A 25,429-nucleotide genomic window follows, 5' to 3' on the forward strand; every position below is an offset into this window, starting at 1 on the left:
CTCGAACTTATTAGAATTCTGCGATTGACTTATGCTGAAGAGTCTCCAATTACTCGAACCATCAACTACTCGAGTATCGAATATTAAAATTTTAAAATACTCGAGTACTTTCGAGTATTTACCAAATGTACCAAAATAGCTATTATTCAAATTCGTGCACATATAAATAAATAAATAAAATACTTAGTATGTTAATTTTTACAATTATTTTAACTTCACGAACATACTTTTTAAAAACAATAATGCAAAAAGTGTCTCGAATATAATATTACTGCTAACCTTTGGTTTTATTATTCCCGTTATGGAAAAAACCCTTTCCGTTGCTGTTGATGTTGGTCTTATTGTCATTAACGCGTTGGATAAGGCTTCTAATTTATATCTGTTCGCTTTTTATAGATATAAAATTTTTTGAACTCTCTTTTTATGTTCTCTTCTTTCATTCACTTCTCTGCTTTTCTCTTATTTCCTTCGACTATTGACAAAATAGCATTTTGTAATTCTTTTTGAATAGATTTTTTTTCTTAACAATATACAATATTCTACTCCTTCTGATTAATGCGAAGAATTTAAATCTATATCCTTCGAAGATGTATTTGGGTGAATCTCTTTCACTCTAAAGCTAAACGGTTCGCAAAGAACTGACTTTACTTTAAATGCCTTTAAAACACACAATTGTTTTGATTTATATTTTAAGCTGAGGGATCAGTATAAACAATTGACAACACTTTACGCTACAACTGCATAGTCATAAAACCTAAAAATTTTTTTTGTTGATATTTCATATTGTTCATTGCCATAAATTAGATAAGTCGGGACTGTCGAACAGAAAACACAAAAGAAATTTCTCCGTCGTACCCACTAACATAGCCGACGACCGGAACTATGCAACTATGGAACTATGAAAAAATTATACCTGATAGTAACCGCTCTAACTCGGGACTTCGGGCATAAACGCCAAATAAAAGCAAGACGTTAACCTTTACCGGACCGAGTTAAAGTTATTTTTGTTTCTGAAATATTTCAAATTTTTTTAATTTCGAGTATTAATCGAGTAATTTTCAAAATACTCGATTATCAAGTACTTGAAAAATAGACAAAAATACTCGAGTATCGAGTACTCGATTACTCGAATTGGAGACTCTAGATCTTAATAAATTTCAGACAGGGCGCTCTTCTGGACATGATTAGATTCCTGATTTCAGTTTAAGGGGTTGCAAAGTCAGTCTCGCTACTCCTATTAAACATATTTTTGATCTAATTTTCAAGACAATATCATTTCCTCGTCTATGGAAATGCACAAAAGTCACCACTATTCATAAAAAGAGTGACAAATCCTCTATAAATAACTATAGACCTATCGCAGTGTTGTCAGCTCCTGCTAAATGTTTGAAATAATTATTCATAGATATGTCTTTAATCATTTTCAGCAAGCTTCGCAAAAATGTCTCATAAGATGTTTTATACTTCTTTGGATCACGATGCCGACTTACATATTTTAGACCTTTGACCCAAAAGAAGAAGACCAAAAATATACGAAAGTATATCCTTACTTCCATTGTACTCTACCAGTAGATCAATTATTAAAGATATACAGATTTGATATATCGTATTCAATAAATTTACCATGAATATCCTAAAAAACTAAAATCCTACTTCCAGATAATAAAAAAATGTATAATCAAACACTTGAAGCATTATCAACAATATTAATTAGCGTGACTTAATAAAAAAATCTTTTAAATGTTCGATTAATTTTGAAAACGGTCAGTCATTTCAACCTTAAATTTTTATGTTTTCTTATAAGCTACATGCAAAATTTATATGTCAAAATAAATTACAATCTAGCAGATCATATACATTTAAAAATATTGTGTTACGTAATATAATCAATTCAAATGCAAATCTCGACAGGAAAGAAACATGACTTAGTCCATTTTTATATTTATGGGCTCATATATACATCTATGCACACAAAAGTACACAATGTCTTTCAGTGGAACATAGAATTTTTTTTCTTAAAATGGCATAGTGAGTCATGGGGATTTATTATTTAAAACCATATCGAAAGCTTCCGCCGCTATTAAGCACAAACTTATTAAAATGTGTTCCTTTTATTTCAGGAAGCAGACATAGCGATTGCATCAATGACGATAACTTCAGAGAGGGAGAGAGTGATAGACTTCAGCAAGCCTTTCATGTCGCTGGGCATATCCATCATGATCAAGAAGCCGATGAAGCAGAAACCGGGAGCATTCAGCTTTCTCAATCCGCTCTCGCAGGAGATATGGGTAATCGCTCGTCTGATTTTTTTTATCGTTTCGTCTTGTACTATTTTGATTCTTGTTGACCAAATATAATCTACTATATCAATAGCTAGTCAACCAGAATCAAAAAAAAAATTGTAGCTTAACATAAAAACGATCTATATATCATACATGTATAATATACTTTTAAATGCTTTAAAACAATTAATGTTAAAATTATAATATATACTCACTATCACTGAAGTAAACATGTGTTGAAATTCAGTATCGATACATATATTTTTGAAATGAAACTGAAATATTACTATATGTAGATAGAGCATTATATATTATTCATTTAAAATTTCTAGAAAAGTGCCTAAGGCAAGTAAATGTAGCAATAGAAAAAATATTAAATAAATTTGTACAAACATTGACAAATTTAGAACATCTTGTTAAAAAGGACATTTTATATAGTATGTTACAGATGTGAACTATAATGAAATATTAATTGATGAGATTTTGTATACTCATTTAATGCGCTGTACCCTCGAGCGTGTTTCTCTGATCTGATCCGAAAGAAAAGGTCCAAAAATGTTTCTCAAATACTTGTACATGGAGGAATATAAATATAATTAATTTTTATTATCCACAAAACTGCTACACGCTATGATGGGATATGATTCCTTTAAGTCGCGTCGACGAGTGTATTTGGGAAAGCACTTATTCAAGCTTCAAGCCCAATAAGCTGTAATATGGTACACCCATACCTCGCTTTACGGCCTAGATACGTTCCACGAAACTTGGCCGCTAAGCGAAAATCCGTATAACAAATCAATTATTCTAATACAAATTCATACAAATTCAATGGGATCGGTTCCAAATTTGTTAAATATGTAACATGGTTTATCATTTAAATTGCATTTTATCTTTTTATTTCATTTAAATCAAAAATACATACATTTGTACATAAAATAATGACAGACTCCAAAAACCAACAATAATCCATAAACAAAAATGAAACAACTTCATGTTACATAAAATATGTGTATGTATACATACATATTTTTTTTAAAATGGCTTTAATCTGAAGACGATGAAGAAATGGTAACCTGCAGATCACTGTCGTTCTCATTTTTCGCTGGTAAGGATGGGCCTGGCTTAAAAAAATTGTCCAACGTTGTTTGTCTTGCCTTTTTGTCTCTTTCGTTCTTCAGTGATTTATAACAGTTAATGGCTGAGTTAATTCTTCGAGAAACTTTAGCGCTACGTTCGACGTCAGGATCGTTTTCAAGAAAGATGTTTATTCCTTGTTCGAAATAGGAAAAAGCTTTTGACAATTTTTTCGATGTTAGCTGTTTGGATACAACAGGCTCTGTCTCTTTATCAAATGCCGGTTCTGCTTGCAACTGAATGAGTTCCTTATATGAAAGGGGTTCCCTATCAGCTTCAAGTAGATCAAGCACATCACGTTCGTTCAAACCTTCAAAGCCGAGATCATGTGCTAGATCCAAAATGTTTTGCCTAATTTCAGGAAGGCAATTAACTTCTGCATCAGTACTTTTTACACATTCTGGCCATATTTTTTTCCAAACATGGTTCACTGTTGTTAACTTTAATTCCTTCCATGATTCACTGATGCTGTCAATAGCATTCTTGATGTTACAGTTTTTCCAAAATGTTTTAATTGAAGATTTACCATCGGTTTCCCTTATAAGTTGTCGGAAAGTTCGGCGTAGGTAATATGCCTTAAAAGTGGCTATTGCACCCTGATCCATTAGTTGGATCAGAGTTGTTGTATTTTTCGGAAGGTACTCAATCATGACATCTTCAGATAGTTCGGATAAATTAGTAGGATGCCCTGTTGATTTACCAAAATTAGCAAAGCCTTGTTGCTTAAGTTATTGTCTCGCAAATATTTTTTAACTTCTGTGCAAAAGTGATTTTTGAACCAATCCTCTAAAGTAGCTTTAGTCATCCAAGCTTTCTTGTTGGATCTCCATATGACGGGTAATTGATTTTTATTTAGTCCTTTAAGAGGCCTTGGATTTTCGGACAAATATATTAAAAGTGGTTTTAGCTTAAAATCACCCGCGGCATTTGCACCAAGTAGCAAAGTTAATCTTTTTTTAGATTTCTTAGCAGATTTTTCGGTTTTTGAAATGTACGTGCAATCAGGCATTCGCTTCCAATAAAGCCCTGTTTCGTCTACGTTAAACACTTGTTCTGGTTTATGACCACCTCTTTCAATAATTCCCTTTAAAATGTTGGGATATTCCTTAGATGCGGCCTCATCGGCGCTAGGTGCTTCCCCTTTCATTTTTAAATTATGCAAATTAAATCTATTTTTAAATTTAAAAAAAAAATGAAATCGAAAAAAAAATTTTTTGCCGTTATAGCGAAACATTTTAGGCCGTAAATCGAAAACGTGCCTTAATTGAAGAGAGCCGTTATAGCGAAAGACCGTATAAAGAGCGGCCGTATAGCGAGGTATGGGTGTATTTATATGTTTTTATCTAGATACTCGCAGTTGCTGGACGCATTGTGGTCTAGCTATTATTTAAAAAATATTAATATGATATTTTTTAAATATTTTATCCATTATTACTATCCATTATTTTTTTGTGAATTAACGTAAAGCTGGTGTGTCCTTCACAAATAATAAAATTGTGATTTTTAACTTCTATCATGTCCGAGTGATTAAAATATATATATATAATAATAATTCTGATCTATCAACACAGATTATGTTCTTTAAATCACATTTGAATATCGTGAAGAATAGTTGAAATAAAATGGTACAATTAATCAAATATACATATGACACTGATTTACAGACTTTTATGGATATTGAGCTAACGAATATTTTGTTGCAAAGGTAAACTTTAAATAAATCAATAAAATAAATATCGTTTGATGTAATTCTATGTTAAACGTATCCAAATACATATATATATATAAAAAAATAATCGTACCACAAATTTAAAATAGTTTAATTAATCATAAGTCTTAAACGATTAGTCCGTAAGCATTTAATTATATAGCTATTTTGTGGTTTGATCGAATTAAAAGCTGTCAAAGGCGCTTCATTTGTACCCAACTAACATTAGACGTTGATTGAAATATTGAAATTCAATTTTAAACTTTCCATTTATGTTGACGCGTATAATTATTAATTAAAAACTAATTTATTATCCGCGCACAAATTTCACCCATATTTATGTTATATACATATAATAGTTAAATTTAATTTTGCGCTTTCGTCGCAAAGTAGCGATCGTTTAATCCTGCGTTAGACTTTGGAAGACTTAGCGAAAAGTTTTGACGTAACAACTTTTGCGACTCGACGCTCGATGGAGCTCAATTAACATAATACGTATAAAAAACCTACTTAGTCGAATCTGTCGCTGTTGAATTTTAAATAATTGTAATTCAATAAAAAATCAATTAAAACAATATTTTTAAAAGCTCCCTTATTTTATATAAATTTTAGTAACAATAATAATTGTATTATATAACATATGCATGTCGAAAATAAACCGTTACTGTTTCACAGCATTAACTTGATAATTATGTTCCTTCAACAGGTCTGCGTGATATTCAGCTATTTGGGAGTCAGCATAGTCCTATTCATGGTATCACGATTCTCCCCGTATGAATGGCGTTTAATTCACATGACCGACGGACAACCGGAGCAAATGTCTTCTTTGACGGGCACGCAGGTTTTTATCTTTAACTTGATGCAAATTACACGTTGTTCAATTGACAAACATATTTATATGTAAAACCACACGCTGATTTTATTGTCAAAAATTTGTATTAATTATATATTTCTTAAAAATGTCTTGCAACACTTTTACTCTGACAAGATAATTAATACTCATTTTAAAATACATTTTTATGCTTAATTTTAATATATTATAATGCAATCATCGTACATCAACAAAATATCAATAACATATACATTTATGCATATATAATATTTTATAATATCTGTCGATGTGGGAGTACAAGTATATGTCATATATACGGACTTTGAGAAGGCCTTTGACAAGGTTTGTCACGCTGGACTCCCGCCATCAATCAGTGTGGGAGAGCAATCCCAAACCCTTGTGTGGAAGGGACCTCCCAGGCTGACCGTCTGAGGTAGAGCGCGAGACACTATCTATGACGAACAAAACATGGCAAAGTAATGCAAGCGAGCCAAAGGGCTCAATGCCGGCCAGCCGGCAGAAAAATCTGGATATTAATTCTATGGGGGAGGAGGTATGGAACCACTCACCCGGCCGTCACAAGCTGGGTGCCCACCCATAGGGTTGGACTCTTAGGGCTTTATTATTAGTGGTGCACGCAATGGATAACACGTAGTTAAACTTCTGTTTTTCTCTCTACAGAGTGATTAAGTGATTCTCAATGGAGATGGGCTTCCGTCAACCGTTTCCATTTAGTTTCATACTCTGTCATTTCCTTGATCTAGTTCGCCGTCAGATCATTTCTACAATGTCAATAGAAACATTTTTCCTAAAAAAACTTACTAATGATCTCAGAACCACTTTTGAGAGCAAGTGGAGCTTCTCTCTACAGGTAAACGACTTTGGCTTTGAATTTAATCGCGTATTCTATGACACTTTAATTCACATCATTCTTAAATATATTATTTGAAATACTTCTTTAATAAAAAAAGTTCTAAAAATATTCTTGGGGTACGTTTTTAAATATATATTTGGTTATTATCTGTTCTTGTATCACAACGCCTTTTTTATGAGCGTTGTGATTCGCTGAGTTCTCGCAAAAACTTATAAGATGCTAAGAATTCCAGTTTTGTAAAAATAAAATGTATTGTTATTTTTTGGTAACCTGTCAGGTCACGATGGTCGTAATTGAATATAAATAAATAAAAGTTGGCTCAAGTTAGGTGGAAAAAAATGGAATTCAACTGCTGTGGTATGAAAAAAGCATTCAAAATATATTTCACAAAAAAATGACAACGGCTACAATGTCTCAAAAACATATGTGAACAGCTAAAATGTCTCAGAAACCATTGCATTAAAAATGATTTAAATAACTAAACTATTACGTAAATAAAAGTAAGCAAACTGCTAATAAAAATTTATATTTTTTTATAAAATTAAACATAAAAATGTAATAAACTACTGTTTTTAATTTTTTTGTCAACGTGAAAGGTGTTAAGATGCGATGAAATTTACCAAAAATATAAGATATCTAATAAACAAGGCCTCAAAGTAAGAAATTTATAGACTAATCAGAAGCAATTGGCTCGTAAAAAATAATTTATTCTGTGATTAATAAAATATATTACACATAATAAATTCAAGTCTTCTTATTAATCACATCCTAACAATTACTTCTTAAATAGTATAATAAATTTAATCGCTTTGGTTTTACAGTCATAATATATTATAGCTAGTGGTTTTTTAACATAAACAATTTTATCACTAGCATTTATTCCTTACTAATTAAATTCCGCATAATTTAAATGTGTCACTTTGTAAAAGGTAAAACGGAAAGAAATGATAATATACAATTTTATTATGCAAAATAATTTATTTAGTGATTTATAACCTTTCTTCACATTTAAGACAATTTTCTAGTTCATTTTCTATTAAACTCTATTAGTTTTTTATTTAAAAATGCTTTTCGACATCTTCAATATTAGGTTTCTTGATCGTCTTATTTTAGGCGTCTCCTGATTTAAGGTAGTCCTTTAACCTTTTATCACTACTATGGTATTTGTTAAGCTTTAATTAGTATTTTGCATTTCAAACCCTTATCGAATAAAAACAACATAAAATACATAAGTTTAACCTTGATATTTTGCCAATGAGAAAAAAAAATATAATATATAAGAACAGTATAGTGACTAACCAAGCTTCAAAATAAAACCAACCGCGATATGTTGACTCGACGCATCATTTCTTTTCGCTTTACCTTTATAATTACTTGGAAATACCAGCTCTAAAGCACATTATCTATACGTTTGTAACTCATCACAACACACGCACCTTTCTTGACTTTTCAGAATACGATGGCGAACGACTTCAGCATCCTGAACTCACTGTGGTTCTCTCTCGGAGCTTTTATGCAGCAGGGCTGCGATATATCTCCAAGGTAAGCGATACATAAATTAATACACTATTTGCGTTTTATGTAATTCGGTTGTTTATGGTCTGAACCCTTGTTCAAGCTTTGTACTATATAGTAACTATTTATAACTAGTTCACGCAATATTTTAAAAGTTGGAGAGTTGAAAACACGACCGCCGCAAAATACCCCTGAGATGCGAATCACTATACTTTATTGTGTATTTGCGCTAATTAATTAATTAGAGTGATGTATTGATCTCTGGGCGAGGTTGTGTTTATTTTTACTTTTTCAGCTGCAAAGCATAAAGTAAACAATTTATATACTGAATAAAAAAAAAATATATTTTTAAACACCCTTTTTATGTGACGCTAAAAATAATTATTGCATATTATCATATATTTTTTAACTATGTGTGTAAATAAAAAAGTACAGTAAATTATTTTTCAAACATTATATTTCATGCAGACGTGTCCTAAAAAATCAGTCTGCATCCAAATTATAATAATATATCATACATTTATTCCTAATTTTTCAGAGGGATTGTTAATTTTTGCCTTTATATTTTATTTTATTTTTGACTATTTACTCAACTAATGCTGATACAAGATAGTAAAAATAAAACAAGAAAATAAAAAACCCTAAGCAAGGAAATGACATCATATTTATCATCAGTGATGAATGGCTTAAAAAGCTACATAAGTAAATCTTATTGTTATTATTCTCTAAATTATATTTTTTTTACAATTTTGAAGGTAAAAATATTTTTATTATTTAAAATTTGTGACATCAGGGTGGGGCTAAGATATTTTTAAATATCGGGCGTTGAAACATTCAGTTTGAAAACCATTGTAATTAATGAATAAATGTCTAAAGTTAGAAATAGTAGTAAAAAACACTATGTATTTTATATATTGCTTAGGTGATTAGCTTATTTGAATTCTGGTTGATAATATGGAATATTCGTATGGCATAATATTCCTAACAAATTTGTAACTGGCGGAATATGTTAATTTACGTCTGAAATATCCGTGCAAGTTCGTTTTAGAAGCACTTTGCTTATATATTCACTAAGTTACTGTAAAAATGTTTATGTAATCAAACTTTTCTGCTGGATAATTACAGCATCTCTAGGGATACGGATATTCTGCATTCGCGTTTTGTAGCAGATAAACTGTTACGTTTGAGCATCTATTTCGCATTAATATTTACAGCGCGAAACGGTTTTTTTCATACAAATAAATAAAAGCAAAGTCTAGTAAAAGTCATCAAAGAGCTAATTTAAATGTCAGATTAACATTAAATATTATTGATAATCAAACAATATTTAAGTACATGATTTAATTATATTTTTGCATTAAAATAATTTACTTGATACTAATTTAAATTGCGAGAAGAAAATCTTAGTGGTAAATTGCTTTTAATTATTGATAATTATTATTTTAAAAACATTTATTACCCTTCATTAAAAAGTTTCCCTATATACGCATTTAAAATGTATAATAACGGAATAGCGTAATCCGTAATGTCTCAGACTAGTAACTCTGAGAATGCGGGTTCGAGCCCCGGCAGCGACACTAAAATTTTTATTTATAAAAAATGCGCTATTATAAAAAAAAATGCACTGATATATATTGGTTATAAATTATATTACACATAATAATTTATGATTATTAATATAGATGTCACCGATTCCCAGACTTTCAGTCTGATGGTTAATACTTACTTTGTAGGTATTCATTATATCTGATTGACTTACTCAGTTGGAACAGATTACCCCGTTGTAACGCATTGGGCTTACGCCTGTCAGGTAACAACGGAAGATTTAACAAAAAATATAATAAATGTAAAATGTGAATAACATTTATATATTTCAAATTTAATGTTTTATCATTTTTATGAAATATTAAACAATTTGTGTAAATCACATTAATTATTTACTCATAAAATAAATTTGTTTTATTTACATCTAAAAAAGATTTTTCTTTTTTCCATCTGATTTAAAAATACAAATACAAATATTTTCCCTATCATCTCAGTTCTAAAAATATCAATAATATAAATGTCAAGATTGCGCATTATTTAATAGAACAAACTTCGTCCCATAATAGATTTACAAAATTGTGATTTATCAACTTAAGATAACATAGTATATTAAATTTATATTAGCATAGACTTTAATTCATATTTTTTATTACGTTGCATTTTTAATTAAATATATTCATTAATATGGTAAAATAATCGCTTAAGATTTTTTCATTGTGATATTTTATTTTTAGAAGGTATTTAAATTTTTTTTATAACGTTATCTTGTTAAGTGATTTAATTTGAAAATTTCTCTTAACCATTAACATACGTAATCAAAAAAATCAGTGTCGGCAACCAGAATGAGATTTAAACGAGCTCTATTAAAATATTTACCTCAGTCAATAGTTGGTGTAGCTGAGAGAGTCACCACGAAAATTTTTGTTTGTAAAATGACTGAGGTGTGATGCTCCCACCAGCATCCGTAAAAGAAAAATTTCCAAGATGACTTTAATGTCCGGGGCGCTGAATATCCTCGAGATAAGAATGACTTAAGATTGTATAAGCCGAAAAAATTCACTGTGGGCCGTATGCGGCCCGCGGGCCGCGAGTTTGACAAGCCCGATCTATCGTGTTTCAAGTCGGGAGTAACCGTTAAAAATTATTATTGAAAGTTGCTATCGGATTATGCTTATATACACTTGATCGGGATAGAGAAGGTTTTTTGCTCTGGTTTCTCTCAACGCGCACACCAATTGTGATATTTTTGGGTGGAATTATATCAATATATTTTCGTCGTCTTTCTTGTTTGAATATTTATAGATTTATCAACATTGTAATTGTTGTTCCAGGTAGCACATTCCACATTCTGTAAATGCAATATTATTATTATGTGTTTGTAAAAGCACAAAACTATCGATGTTGGTGCATTTGAGGATGCTCATACTTCTTACACGTGTCGATTATTTGACAAGACTAACACAATTTGGTTTATTGCGCTTTTAACGCGTATGCGCGACAAATACCTTTTACCCTGCCGGGTTGTCTGGGACAACTTTTCCTCACAGTTGCAATAATGTTTAATAAACACAACATCTAAAATAATTTGGGGTAATCATAAGCTATAGTTCTATGTATAACTTTACATTAAAGTACATCTTACTATAATTTATAGAACTCATACTATATTGTGAAACTTTGATCTAGTCCAAAAAATATGAAGGTATCTAAATATTTGAAAGCAAAAATCGTTTATAAACTTCTCATTCGAAGAATCTTTTATGGATTAATTTAAATTGGAAATTGCAATGTTTAACTTCTGTGTTCTTTCTAATGACTAGCCATTCTCTAACAAATGTTCTTTAGGAAAATCTACCAACTTTTCATAGTAGTTAATAGTTTGCATTTAGATTTTTATAACATATGTTTTGATACATACAATATAATTTTTATGATATTATTTGTGATATGGAATGTATGAAAAATGTCACATAACTCAAATACATATTTTCTGTACGTTTGATATGGTTACTTACATATTTAAAACCATCTTGGAGAAACATGCGATACTAAGCCTTCACTTTTTCACACAGGTCAATATCCGGACGTATAGTCGGCTCCGTTTGGTGGTTCTTCACGCTGATCGTCATATCCTCGTACACTGCCAATTTAGCAGCGTTTTTGACAGTCGAACGGCTCGTGACACCCATCAATTCTCCGGAAGACTTGGCAGCTCAAACGGACGTTCAATATGGCACTTTATACCACGGATCCACCTGGGACTTTTTCAGGGTAAGGAAATAACATATTAATTCATGTAAGTAAATCTATAAAATATATTAAATATTTATTCGCAATCTGGTCATCATTACTTGACAGGTATCCTCGATATTTACGTATATAACATATACTCATGTTGCAATGTAACTCCACAATATATATCTTACATAATACCATAAACATAAAACCTAAGAGAGCAATCGTTGTGATTTGGCTTTTCTTTTTCATTTTCGTTACTTGATTTACAGATAATATCTAATTTCACATTTTTATCTAGACAGTATCCATAGAGACCATTTTATTAATTTTATTACTCCTTCAAACTCTTCCATAGTTGAATTTTTGCCTCCGCTTAAGAACTAAAGAATTATTCTTATAGCCGATATCCAACACTTTCATAATCCAGATATTAATGATTAAATTTTCTTTTGAACATATTCTACATCTTATAGAATATAACCTTAAGCATTTTGACAATATATGTATATATATATATTTATTTAATAATGTATTTTATTCTCCAGCGCTCCCAGATAACCCTCTACAGCAAAATGTGGGAGTACATGAACTCGAGGAAGCACGTTTTTGTACGTTCCTATGACGAGGGTATAAGGAGGGTTCGCACATCCAAGGGGAAATATGCTCTGCTCATGGAGTCACCAAAGAACGACTACACCAACGAGAGGCAGCCCTGCGACACAATGAAGGTCGGCAGGAATCTGGACGCCAAGGGATTCGGAGTTGCTACGCCGCTGGGTTCGCCCCTAAGGTCCTCTATTACTTTATTATCATAAATACTATTGGATAAAAAGGAGACATTTAAACTTTAACCAAAATACTGCACTTGTGCTACTATAGACTTTTATTAAATCTAAGAAATGCACCCTTCTACTTAGAAGGAGCATCATAGATTGCTTAATCATAGATAGTATCAAAAACTGTTTTTAAGTTTATCGCTGATGTTTCTTTACATATTTTACTCTTCATAATATTAACCATCAGTCCTTTACACACTACACTATCGTTCTCCAAAGAAAATCAATGATCAGTTGTATCACTCCAGCGATTCTAAATTAGTTTTACTGCATTGCACTAATCTAATATAAAAAATAAATTACATTATCCCTAATTAATCAGCTTAGATTATGTTTACATATTTAAATATATATGAAAAACAAATTAAAAAATTGGTTGGACCCTCGGCGACGCCCCATCTTGAGGTTGTGGTTGACGAAGCATGCTGATAAGGTCGTCGTCTTCAGGAGGACAAAGAAGTGCAGACTCCTGAACGACCCTCTAAGGAGGGCTTCATGGATGCTGCAATTTCTGCGGTCGCCGATGTTAGCCCGTCTCTGGAGGATGCCTTAAAAGTGGAAGGAAAATGGATGCATATTTAAAGGCTACAGTCTCATGGGACTTTCTGTGGCCTCTTACCAGAAGATGGCTTAAAGTAAAAATTTTAGTGGGAGCGACCGGCCAAGGACGAAATCATAGCTAATAACAGCCCGCTGTATACTCGATGTCAAAATGGAAAAAATAAAGTGTGCTCTTCTCTCTTCGGTTCGGAGCCATACTTGAAGACAAATATGACTCACCGAAATATATTTCAACTAGCGGACGATCTTTCTATAAAGTGTTTTTAAAAACATCGTTATGTTCTTAGAGAGGATAAAGATAGTGGCAAATATGCTCAAAACATAAGCATCTTTTCTTAGGCACAAGAGCCCATGTATAATCATACATATATTATATAAAATTGATTACCATTATATTTTTCTTTAATTGCACTCTTAGACCCTTAGAATTTTTTTTATCAGATTTTAAGGTTTTCGCCCTAAAGCTAAATAGCCTCTATAAAGCAAAAAACTTACTTTAACGTATTTTTATAAACACATGTTTTATTGTTTATATCCTATTGATGATTCGACATTAAATAATGGTATATTTTAGAAATTAATTTACATTGCTAGTCAATCTATATTTTACATGTATAAAAGCATAGTATCTGATTTTATAAAATACAACATTAATTGTTTTCGAGCAGTTTTTAAATGTATACATAATATACAATTTATTTTTGGCTTATAAAGACACATTTGTATTTTGGTTAAATTTTAATTGTGTCTATCAATAACATATATAGATAAGATGTATATTTTAAGTTTAACATATTTCAATATATTAAGACTGTTGATACAAATTGCAGCGTATTTTATATTTTCTATTGCGCTATTGCACTCTGCTTATAATGCGAATTAAACTAAATTTCATGTTTAAAATATATATTATACGTATAATTTCATGTTGTGTAGTAGATAATAATAAATTATTATTATTCGCTACAATAAATTCAAATTTGTGATGTATTCGTCCACAGGGATTCTATAAATTTGGCTGTTTTGTCTCTGAAAGAAAACGGCGAATTGACAAAGCTCACGAACAAATGGTGGTATGATAGGACTGAGTGCAAGCAAGGAGATAAGCAGGTGAATATAACATTAATTACACATACATATATTATATCTGACCCTATTTGTCGTTTTAAGCGATAAAAATGACTTTTTGGTGTAAAAACCTCTCTTTATTTTAATAGGATTTTTTTATTAAAATTTTCAGAGAAACAAGTAAAATTTATATTCAAAATGCATCATACTTTATAAAGAAAGCCTGTAAAAAATTCAGGAAGTAAAAATTTGACTGAAATAATATGTAGAGATTATATTTTTTTAATTAAATAAAAGATAATCGTTTATAAAATATTAATACACGAATAACAGAACATTTATCTATAATAGTAATAGTGACCCACAAAAATGCTATAGCAAAGTATTAAATATGTACGAGAGCAAGTGTAACTTAATACTTCACATGTTATTTATGTTACTTTTCGAATATTTCTCGTTCCAGTTTCTATAACTTTGCTTGGGAATAGTTTTAGTTTGTTAACATTAACACCAAAACGACCATTCCCGCGCTACTGCGTAAAATTGTGTACTATGAAAACCACGTTTTTTTACAATTAATTAATATATTATTTATATCATGCTTGTCATTTAATACTTTGTTTTGCTGCTCATTCGCGATTTACAAAAAAATCTTAAAATATAATTTTCAGGATACGACCCGCAACGAGTTGACGCTGAGCAACGTAGCCGGCATATTCTATATCCTGATCGGCGGGCTACTGGTTGCATTGGCAGTAGCTTTGGTTGAGTTTTGCTATAAGAGCCACTCGGAGGCTTCTAAAGCAAAAATCCCCCTGTCGGACGCCATGAAAGCCAAAGCTAGGCTTACGGTTGGGGGGAACACTGAGTTCGACACGGGTGGCACGCGTGCCACGATAAGGAAGAACGTAGCCAGAGATCCTGATGCAGATGGAAGACCAGGATGGAACGGTGCTTTCGCTACAGTAAGCATTTGGATTCGTTTCTAATAAACTTTAGATATAAAAATACAGCTATGTTGTTTAAATCGACTCTCAGGATTTACTAAATATATTAAAACATCACAAAATGCCATTTCAGTTAAAAAACTTAAAGGTCTATTTAGCCACGCAGTGTAAAATTTTCAAAAATTAACTGCTGTATAAAACGTTCAGAAGATTAAAGGCGAGCTCAAAGAGATGTCATAGATATCTCACAAATAAAGTAAAATGTCTAATCTATATTATAGCTGAAAAATATTTAAATTAATAAGCAGTTAAATTAATCTAATCAATAATCAATAATCCTACATCGGTTAATATTGATTAGATCTAAGAATTTAGCTAGTCTTCAGTATTCTAAGACACATCTTGAGTTCGCCAATAATATTTTAAGCGCCTCATATTTTAAAATATAATTTAGAATTTTTCTTATTGTAACATCTGGTTTATTACAATAATTAATATAGAGATGTTATTTTCTCTATGAATTAAACAATATTATCGTTTTTGATAAATTGCTATTACTACAAATTTTATTTTCTTAGTTTTAATATTAGTTGTTTCTTGAATATATTTTACAAAAAAATATACAAAATAACATTCATAAATTATTTTAAAATTTAATTTGCTTTATGTTTACCATATTAAATGTTTTATTTTATTTTATTTATTTAATTTCATTCAGTACACCGATAGCAGCAAGAAAAAAAGCAGCACGTATAGAAGTTACTAATATGTAAAAAAAGGATCCTCGATAAAATGCCATAGTGAGTAATAATTTTATTATTTAAATTATTATGTTCCAAAAAAAGCAAATAATTTACTTAATACGAATATCACACTCCATTGCCAAGCACGTACATATATTTTTCCTTGCTGTAAATTAACTGTACTTATGTTATTCACAGTAAATTTCAACCTGTAGAATTTTTTCATCAATCATTGTTTATTACTTTAAAATGATTGGAAAAATAATAATATATCTCCTGCACAGTTTTAATTCATAATTGTAATTTATGTAGAGTTATCACAAAAATAAGATTTTTATTTGATTTATGTGGAAAATTACACCCAGATTTATATCATATTATCTCAGAAACAAAAATTCATCGATTTTCAAAAACATTCTTAGTAATACACTAAAAAGATATTTTAACAATTGATAGAAAATTATACATATTTCGTTATTACATAATTTAAAACTAGCGTTTGTACTCTAGATCATAATATTTAAAAAATTACTAGGACTTTTTTATAACCAAAATTTGTACCTAAAAATGAATTCACTATAAGTGTATAAAAACGATGAATTGAGCTTAATATTGTAAAGTATACATATAAATTAAATTATCCTGTTTTTAATATGAATAGAAGTTAAAGTAGATTGTACTTACAAAACATCCCAAAAACATTTAGTACATTTTGTAGGATTTACATTTAAAAAGCAATAGTCATATTCCTCAAAAATGTCTACCAAAAAAACACTTTTAAATGTTTATTTTAATTCTCCCCCTTCTCCCTCTTTCAATATTTTTTTTATTACCATTAGCATAAAACGTTGGCTTTAATGCATAATATTTCGATAGTCCCCTTTTCGATAGCATTTTTATTTGTTTTCTGTCTTAGAAGTGTTGCATCGGTCGAAATAAATAATAGCCAGAAGGAGAAAAATTTTAATAATAAGGTAAATGAGATAAAACATTCCAGCCAAGTTCCTTGATTTTATCAAGAGTCAATTTCGCCATATGTGGAAGCACATTATCGTGTTGTAAAATAATTCAACTAATCACAATATAGACTTTCTGCCATTGTTTGCCCAGGTGTAGGAGTTTTGTAATACATAAACTTTTTTCAATCCCACCATACACAAGAAATAACAGTAAGCCCAGGCTTCGAGATAGGTTTTGCTACTTGACCAATGAATAACCACTCTATTCTACGACGATCGTTGTCATACAAAACCCACTTCTCATCTCCGGTTATAAAATGATCGAAAAAAGACGACCAGCTGTAAAATCCAGAAGAAATGACGTAGTCCGTAAGGTCTAGACTAGTAACCCAGAGGCCACGGGTACGAGCCACAGCAGCAACTTTTATTTATAAAAATGCCGACTTTTATTAATAAAAATCGGACCCAGCTGTAAAGTAACATCTTTTGACTATTATTTATAATGTGAATAATTATTTATATAAATTTTAACGATTTCTAGACTTTCAGTCTTGTGGTTAATACTTACTTGACTGATTGACTTACCCAGTTGGTACAGATTGACCTCGTTGTAACACATTGGCCTTACGGCTGTCATGTTTTAACGGAAGATTAAAATAAATATGTATCGTAGATATGCTTCAACAATATTAATATCTTAAATATAATTTATAAAAAATAGGTCAGTTTTTAAATGTTTATGTCAGTTAAACAGAGATATTCATATGGCAACTAAAACAGCAATTTACAATTAAAAATTAACCATTTTCCGAATAAACCTATACATGAAAAGTAATATATCAAATATTAACACAGTTACGTAACTAACGGTAACAATTGCGTACATCGTTTGCTCCATTGTAAAGTTGACATCTATGGATATCAAGTGGAATGGAGAAGATAGGATTTGTTAAATTATTGTCGTTCTTCGGTGAAGTATAACGGACGTTATCGATGTTTTCCGTTATTCGTCATAGTTCCATTATTAAATACAGGAGATGTTCAAAAAGTTTCTGAACTTGATTTATATTTTCTTAATATAAACCTAATTTCAATGTATTAACTTTTTTTCTAAAATTCTCCAAAAAGAAGGGTTGTGTAGTTTTGTAAATATATTTAAGTACTAAGAAAGCGTTTATTACTAAAATATATTTACAAAAACCTAATTTACTATATAAACCATTAATTTATTTTAAAATACTTTTTTTTATGAAACATTACATATCCCGTGTATGGTTATTTTTAGTTTATTTGTAAAAGTAAAATGATATTATTTAATTACAAATCGAAAATATTACTTCCCCGCAAGAATTTCTTAATAAAAACGCTATCTAGTTACCTTAGCTAATTTGTACAGTAATATATGTTTATTAGATTCAATGATTATTTCTAAGCCACGTGGGAAATATACATAGTTTTATAAAACTACGGTATAGTGTGACCTTACAAAAACAATATATTTTTAATATAAATATCTCTGTCCTCACTGGAATGTTTAAGGGCTTACTTTTTTTATTGTTAAATATTACACTTCACACTTTTGCATTCAACCTGTTTGTCAATGTAACACATTTTTGTGTATAGGTCGTAAAGACTAGGCAGTTTGTTTATTATGATTTTAACGCGTTATGTGTGACAAGCATTTTTCTCGCGGTTAATGCGTAAATTTTGAATAAAGCTTATCGAAGGACCTCTAAGCTTGTAAAAGACTATTAATGTAAGATGAACAAAAAACTTTTTTCATTATGCTGTCAATGTCAAAGTAGCATTGCAATAGTGACAGAAGCCATTTATAAAATATGTTATTTTTATTAAATTGCTGGTGCTCCCAAAAATAATTAAAAGAGCGTACATGTGCAAAAATGCCACTCGGTGATAAAATCAGTCTTCTAATGTTTTAAATTAAACAATTAATGCAACAATATTTTTGCCACAAGGATAAGACCAATTTCCAATGATGAGTCATCTCTTATCTTGTTGGACTGCCGCGCTATTAGATTTTGTTATTGTTAGCCAATACAGTATTTGCCTATTGTTGCTGATTTTCCCCAAATTTCTCGGTATCTCTCATTATCTTAAAATATAATCATCCGAGATGTTCAATCATTCAAAACTTTATTTTAAGCCAAGTCACTTTATTAAAACTCGTATATGAGAATGTATTATATATGTTTAATCTCGCATTTTATTTAACTAATAACTAAAAAAGTATCAAAGGACTTTTTTTCAACGTAATCTAGATCTGTCGGTAACGCTTCAAACTAAATGTGCCACTGCTACTAATCCGTCTTACAGCTATCAACAATAGTTTTACGGTGGTTTACCCGACTGCAGTTCACACTCACAACAGCCCAGGTAGAAGGTCGGGCTCAGCTTCAGTCCGAGCAGTGTACTGAAGCGAAAGCCTGACTATTTAAGGGTCGTAGTTATCAACGAGCTAATACTCCTGAGTCTTATGTAATGCTGAACCCCATGACAGTAGAAGGTTTTTTCGTGACTCACCCTTGCACATTATTTTTGAGACACGATAGCTAACTATATAATTTTACTTATTCCAGTATTACACACCGGCCAACCAAATCGCTGGCAACAACGAACAGGATCCTCTACACACCAACACCCACACTCAAGTGTGATCCGCGGCTCGGGAGTCGGCTACCACGCGCCGCCCCACGCAGAAACAATCGCAGCTATTGGACCTTTACCAGCTGTAAACGACTGCATGCTCTAATCGTGGACATCTAATACAGGGTGGATATGAAAAGATTTCCCTATCAATCTACAACACAAATCAGATATCAACATTTTATCCCATTACCGCTGGTTGTGTTCAACGCGGTTTAGAACCCGCGACCTCAACGGACGAAGCTCAGTATGCTCATAATTTCACATTTGAAAGAAGCGTGCCAAATTTTTTGACAGGAATCATTAACTATTTAAATTAAGAACTAAGAACTATATAAATTGAAACTAAGGTAATGTGTTTTACATTTTCACTTTCGAAGCTCTTATATCGTATAAATGATTTCTATAAGAGAATTTTACTTAACTTTTCCTGCATTCTTATTTGCTAATCTTAAGATCGAGCATTGTCCGTTTACTTAACTTTTCAATACATAAATAGTAACTCACTGTAATCAAACTATACTTCAATATATGTATGTGTTACTATTTAAATACAATATTCAACCTTTACATAAATAAGGTTACTATATAATAATAAAATAATTACATTAATATTAATCTGATATATGTGAATGTTTATAAATATATTACCAGAAATAGTCCTTAAGATCAGTATATGTCGTTTCAATATCCGTGTGACTTTACCGTTCAATTTTGAATATCATCTGTGTTTTTAATTGTCAGTAGTGAATTTAAAATATTGATGATGCGATAAAATGTTGAAATTTATCATGGAGAAAAGTCGTTATGAAGCTGTGCGTAAGGTTTTAACGTGAAGACATTGTGCTTAAATATTAAGCGCCGGAGAGGATTAATCCAACAGAAGTGTAAAAGTGAATGAGTTCATTTAGGAAAATTCTTAAAAGACTGGGTGTTATAAATATATAGATATATTGCCATGTGATAATGTATCTTGTATGTATTGATATGAATAGAGAAAATAATATATAATAAATATATATACATATGTATGTAAGTATATAGTATATATGTATTATATATACACATATTAAAAAATTAAAAAATATACCTGTAAACGTCTATTACTATATAATTATAAATGTATGATGTTTAACTATAGACGCTAAGTAAGTCTAACAATATACGTCTCAACATTTCCCTAGTGCATAAGAATTTTATTTTACAACTTTTTAACATTCCAATTCAGAGTTTGTAACACGTTTCATTAAAAAATACGTCTCGCAGTATAATGTACGTGATTATATAATAACATAAGAATATAATTGTACGTTACTAATTGTTTTGATATCTCCGCAAAGCCTAAAATAATTCATGTTAATTTAATTCATAATTATATCTCAATTGTTGTTATTTATTATTAATTTTATTTTAATTATATATTAAAACATTTCCAATAAATATAGAAATTGATCTTAAAATCATCTCAGAGTACAAAAATAAATTTGTTAGTTACCAGAAGTGTTATTTAAAAATTATGATAGTTAAAGCATTTTCCGTTTTAACCTACTAAATATTACAATACAACAATATTATTGTCACAAAAATAAGATTACTCAATCTTTAAATTATATCATCATTTTCATTTTAATATTTTTTTATAATGAAATTCTTGGTTTATTAACTCAAAGTATTCAAAATTGTATTTTGCTGACCAATTATAAGTTATGAGTTTTTTATAAAATATTTAAACACAAGTATATAAATATAGTTTAAATTATAGATTTTTTTACTACAATACTAAAAACATAATATAAGATTGTGTTTCTACTTTAAATTATAATTATAATCTAGACAAAACTCAGCTTAAAATAATTCCAAATTGCGCTGTGTATAATTTTCTATCAATATCCATTAAATACACATTTTAATTATCGAAGCAAGTTGAAAAACTATTTATTTTTTTATAAATATCTAAAAAATAAGACATGAAAATAAAAGAAAACTAATCAGCAATTTTCCATTTAGGGCAATTTTTTTGTGTGACAATAATTTTTTATAATGTAATTAGCAGCAATTACAAATATATGTTGTAAAACTTAGTTTTATGATCAATTTTAAACTACCAATGAAAGATTATTTACAATATCTATTAAAATCAAAATACACACAAAAATAAAAACAGAGATTTTATCAAAAACTGGTAAAAACATCTGGTAACCTTTGAATAAGATTATTTTAAATTCAACGATTAAATAGCCATATTTCGTTAATGAATCACATCTAAATGTATTATTATCCTAAATAATTTCATAAAAAGTAATAAATTTAAATTTCAAGATAATAAAATATCTATATTGTAAAATGGTTTATTGTATATTACTGAAAATATCTATATATTATATAATTTATTTTGTCATGCCTTTATATTACATAATTTATTTATGTATTATAAAATAAGTTTGTTACATAGTATACATGCAAATCATTCTGCATCGTCAATCATATGTATATTATAAATTATATACGTATACAATTTAAATATGATTTTTATTAGTTAATAAAGAGAAACATTAAATTTATTATATGTATGAAAGAATAGATAGGAAATTTTATATAGTAAATTTCAATTAGTGTACAAACATATTATTGTTTATATTTTTGTTATCAGTTTTATCTCTCCTGTATATTATTGCTTCTGGTTGTATTACTAATATTTAAACCAAAAAATGTTAATCTTCGGATCACAGGGTGCTGATATATAAAAATGGCACGTGAACTTAAAAAAATGAAAAATACTATCGAATCATTCGGTTAATTATTTTTCATTTTGAATATTCGGAGAAAACTTATGAAAATTTGGTTTTATTAAACGCAAAATTAATCGGTAAAATTATTAAGAAAAATTCTAAATATTAGTGGGATAAGTTAAATAGGTCGTTTTCATATCTAGTTTGTTATAAATTAAACTATAAATTTCATTGTATATATAACATGTACGTTTGTAAACGGTACATTCTAATTTTCAAAAAAAAAATTATATCATTTGGATTCTGGAAAAAAGCGTATTTGAGACAAATAATCGCACTATTACATGTAATAATATTCAATAAGCTGTAACACTTGAATAACTTGAAAAGTTTATTTTTCATTTAAAATATGTATGAAAGATCAATGTATTGTATGTATATTATGTAAATATAAGTAGATTTTCTGTTTCATTTTAATCGAGAGTTTACTTAACTTTAATAAGCAACAAGGAATTGCAATATCAGTTTGATTTCAATCCCTAATAAATAGGACACTCATTTAAATCTGTCCGTTGTTATTAAGACATAATTTTTTTTCTAATCCTCTGTACAGTGCGGACAATGTTAATATGAAGATTTTAAATTTAACATAGAAAATTGTAGATGTTAATCATCTTAATTTTATTTAGCATAACATCTGATGAAAAATACCATATCCATGTATGCAAAATATATGAACGTGTGCACATTAGAAACATTGGTGCATACAAACATTATGTTTATATATGTCATTGTCTACATTTAATATATAAATACGTGTTTTAACAGTGATGTAAAAAGTATTACTACATGAAATAAATATGAATGTCAATATCTCATTTTGTCATTTTTTTTATCTCTTTATTAACACATGGAATCGTAGCAATTATACAAATTATATTTTTTTCATATTACTTTTTGTCTTAAGCATCGGATTTTAATAAATAGTATTAAAAAAATGTACCATACTCATTGTTATTTCAGAGTTCAACCGCAATTATAATAATTAATTTTTAATAAAAAGGACTATATATTTATAAGATGATCATGAATACCTGGCATTGAGTGTCATGCTTTTAGGTTCTTATGTTGTAATAAAAATACAAGTTATGAAATAAGGAAATCATTATGATAAGCCGTTTGTCATTAACACTGGAATTCTTAAAACCAACACAAATATCACAATATCATATCGAGACTTAAAAATTGCAACGTTTGTATCAAACAAGTTTTCTCAATATTTGCTTAATTCTTGGACTATCTATATTTTAAATAAATGTATAAAATCTTCTTTGGCTACATTCAATCCAGAAAAGTGTTTAGGAATATCTAAAGCTTTTAATTTATGGTTTCCTTCTGCCTACTTGAAAACATGTATGTATATCCTTTGGTAATGTAATAATTTTGTTTAAAACCATTTTGGAAAAGTCTTTAAGTCTGGTCAAATTTTAGAAAAAAGAAATTGTAGCTGAAAAAATTGACGAATGAGGATGATAGAGCGACCCAGATACAAGGTCCATCCGGAGACGCAGCAGACGCGTAAATGAAGTTCCGCTGAGCCTTGCTCGCAAACTAAGCGGCTTTATACATGACGCCGCATCCTAGCAATCGCCTTTAACGTGTTTGGGGATACATTTGACGCACCCGACTGAGAATATTAGGTGGTGCTAAAAGCTCACTTGACACAACGACTTGACTACACCTCGAAGCTCGGATCACATCTTCGCTAAACGGTCTCCTTCGAACTCGGATTTACACCTCGCCTCCTGTCTGAGCAACCATCTCCAGGACACGCGCTCGAAGGTAAATACCGTTGCGCATGCAACTATTTGGTGACCACGCCTGTGTACGGGAGTGTGTGTCCGCACACGAGTCGACTAAAACCAAACCGATTTCAAATCAGTCAGCAACTGGTTGCATGCGATATTTTGTCCCTCCGCACACGGAGCAACTGTTTTGCAACTCGAGTTGCAAATTCGTTGCAAACTAGTCACACACACAACCAGTTTGCAATCAAATTAAAACCTCCCACCGCACACAAGCGCAACTGATTCTGGATTATTTTGAGCAAAGTTCTCTATAAGTTTGTAGTCACAAAGCTGTTTTTCGCAAAATGTCAAGTAGTAGTTCAGATGAAGAAGACGGAGGGCCTAAGAAAAACAATCGCATGAAACCAGCTGTTGACTGATTTGAAATCTGTTTGGTTTTAGTCGACTCGTGTGCGAACCCACACTCCTGTACATGGGCATGGTCACCAAATAGTTGCATACTGTTTTGCAACTTGAATTGCAAAACAATTGCCCCGTGTGCGAGGGGCTTTATTCTTCTGCGGGTAGATTCTCGTTCCTAATCAGCTGTCAATCACGACACTCATTGTTACCAACCTATGAAGGCAATCAGTGCTTCCAGCCTATGAACTTAACAGCGTGGTTGCCGACCATTATTTATGTCACTATTAAAAAATATATATTTTTAATTCAAATAATGCTAATATTTCCTTTACACAATATACATATTCTTAGGCCGGTTTCACACGTGCCGGATGGATTTGCCCGGCACCGGTCGGCGCTGTGTAGTGGGGGTGGTGTTGTATGGGCAGCGTCGGGCCGGCGCCGGATGAATGCGTCTGGCACATCTGAAATGGTAGGTATTAGCTCATACAACACCATCCCCACTACACGGCGCCGGCCCGGTGCCGGGTGAATCCATCCGGCACGTGTGAAACCGGCCTTAGTGCAGTAAATTTCATGTTCCA

The 25,429-nt window shown here is 30.4% G+C and overlaps 1 protein-coding gene across 4 annotated transcripts in view; it reads left to right on the top strand.

The window, feature by feature from the left end:
• LOC148234077 (glutamate receptor 1-like) overlaps positions 1–21,474 on the top strand; it is a 393,208-nt gene extending 371,734 nt beyond the window's left edge. For 3 of the 4 annotated variants that reach the window (XM_088187822.1, XM_088187824.1, XM_088187826.1), the window contains 8 exons: positions 2,121–2,288; positions 5,831–5,965; positions 8,284–8,372; positions 11,963–12,161; positions 12,674–12,918; positions 14,527–14,635; positions 15,265–15,558; positions 19,840–21,474. In XM_088187822.1, the coding sequence (XP_088043948.1) occupies positions 2,121–2,288; positions 5,831–5,965; positions 8,284–8,372; positions 11,963–12,161; positions 12,674–12,918; positions 14,527–14,635; positions 15,265–15,558; positions 19,840–19,917 (1,317 nt within the window). In that variant the 3' untranslated portion in view covers positions 19,918–21,474. Of the gene's footprint in view, positions 1–2,120; positions 2,289–5,830; positions 5,966–8,283; positions 8,373–11,962; positions 12,162–12,673; positions 12,919–14,526; positions 14,636–15,264; positions 15,559–16,258; positions 16,341–19,839 lie in introns of all 4 variants that reach the window. The other variant, XM_088187823.1, reaches the window with a different exon arrangement.
• Positions 21,475–25,429: the final 3,955 nt, after the last annotated feature.

Source organism: Plectrocnemia conspersa, unplaced genomic scaffold (assembly GCF_051122295.1).
Source record: "Plectrocnemia conspersa isolate PC_06_02 unplaced genomic scaffold, ASM5112229v1 ptg000006l, whole genome shotgun sequence".
In the NCBI taxonomy this organism is placed as follows: domain Eukaryota; kingdom Metazoa; phylum Arthropoda; class Insecta; order Trichoptera; family Polycentropodidae; genus Plectrocnemia; species Plectrocnemia conspersa.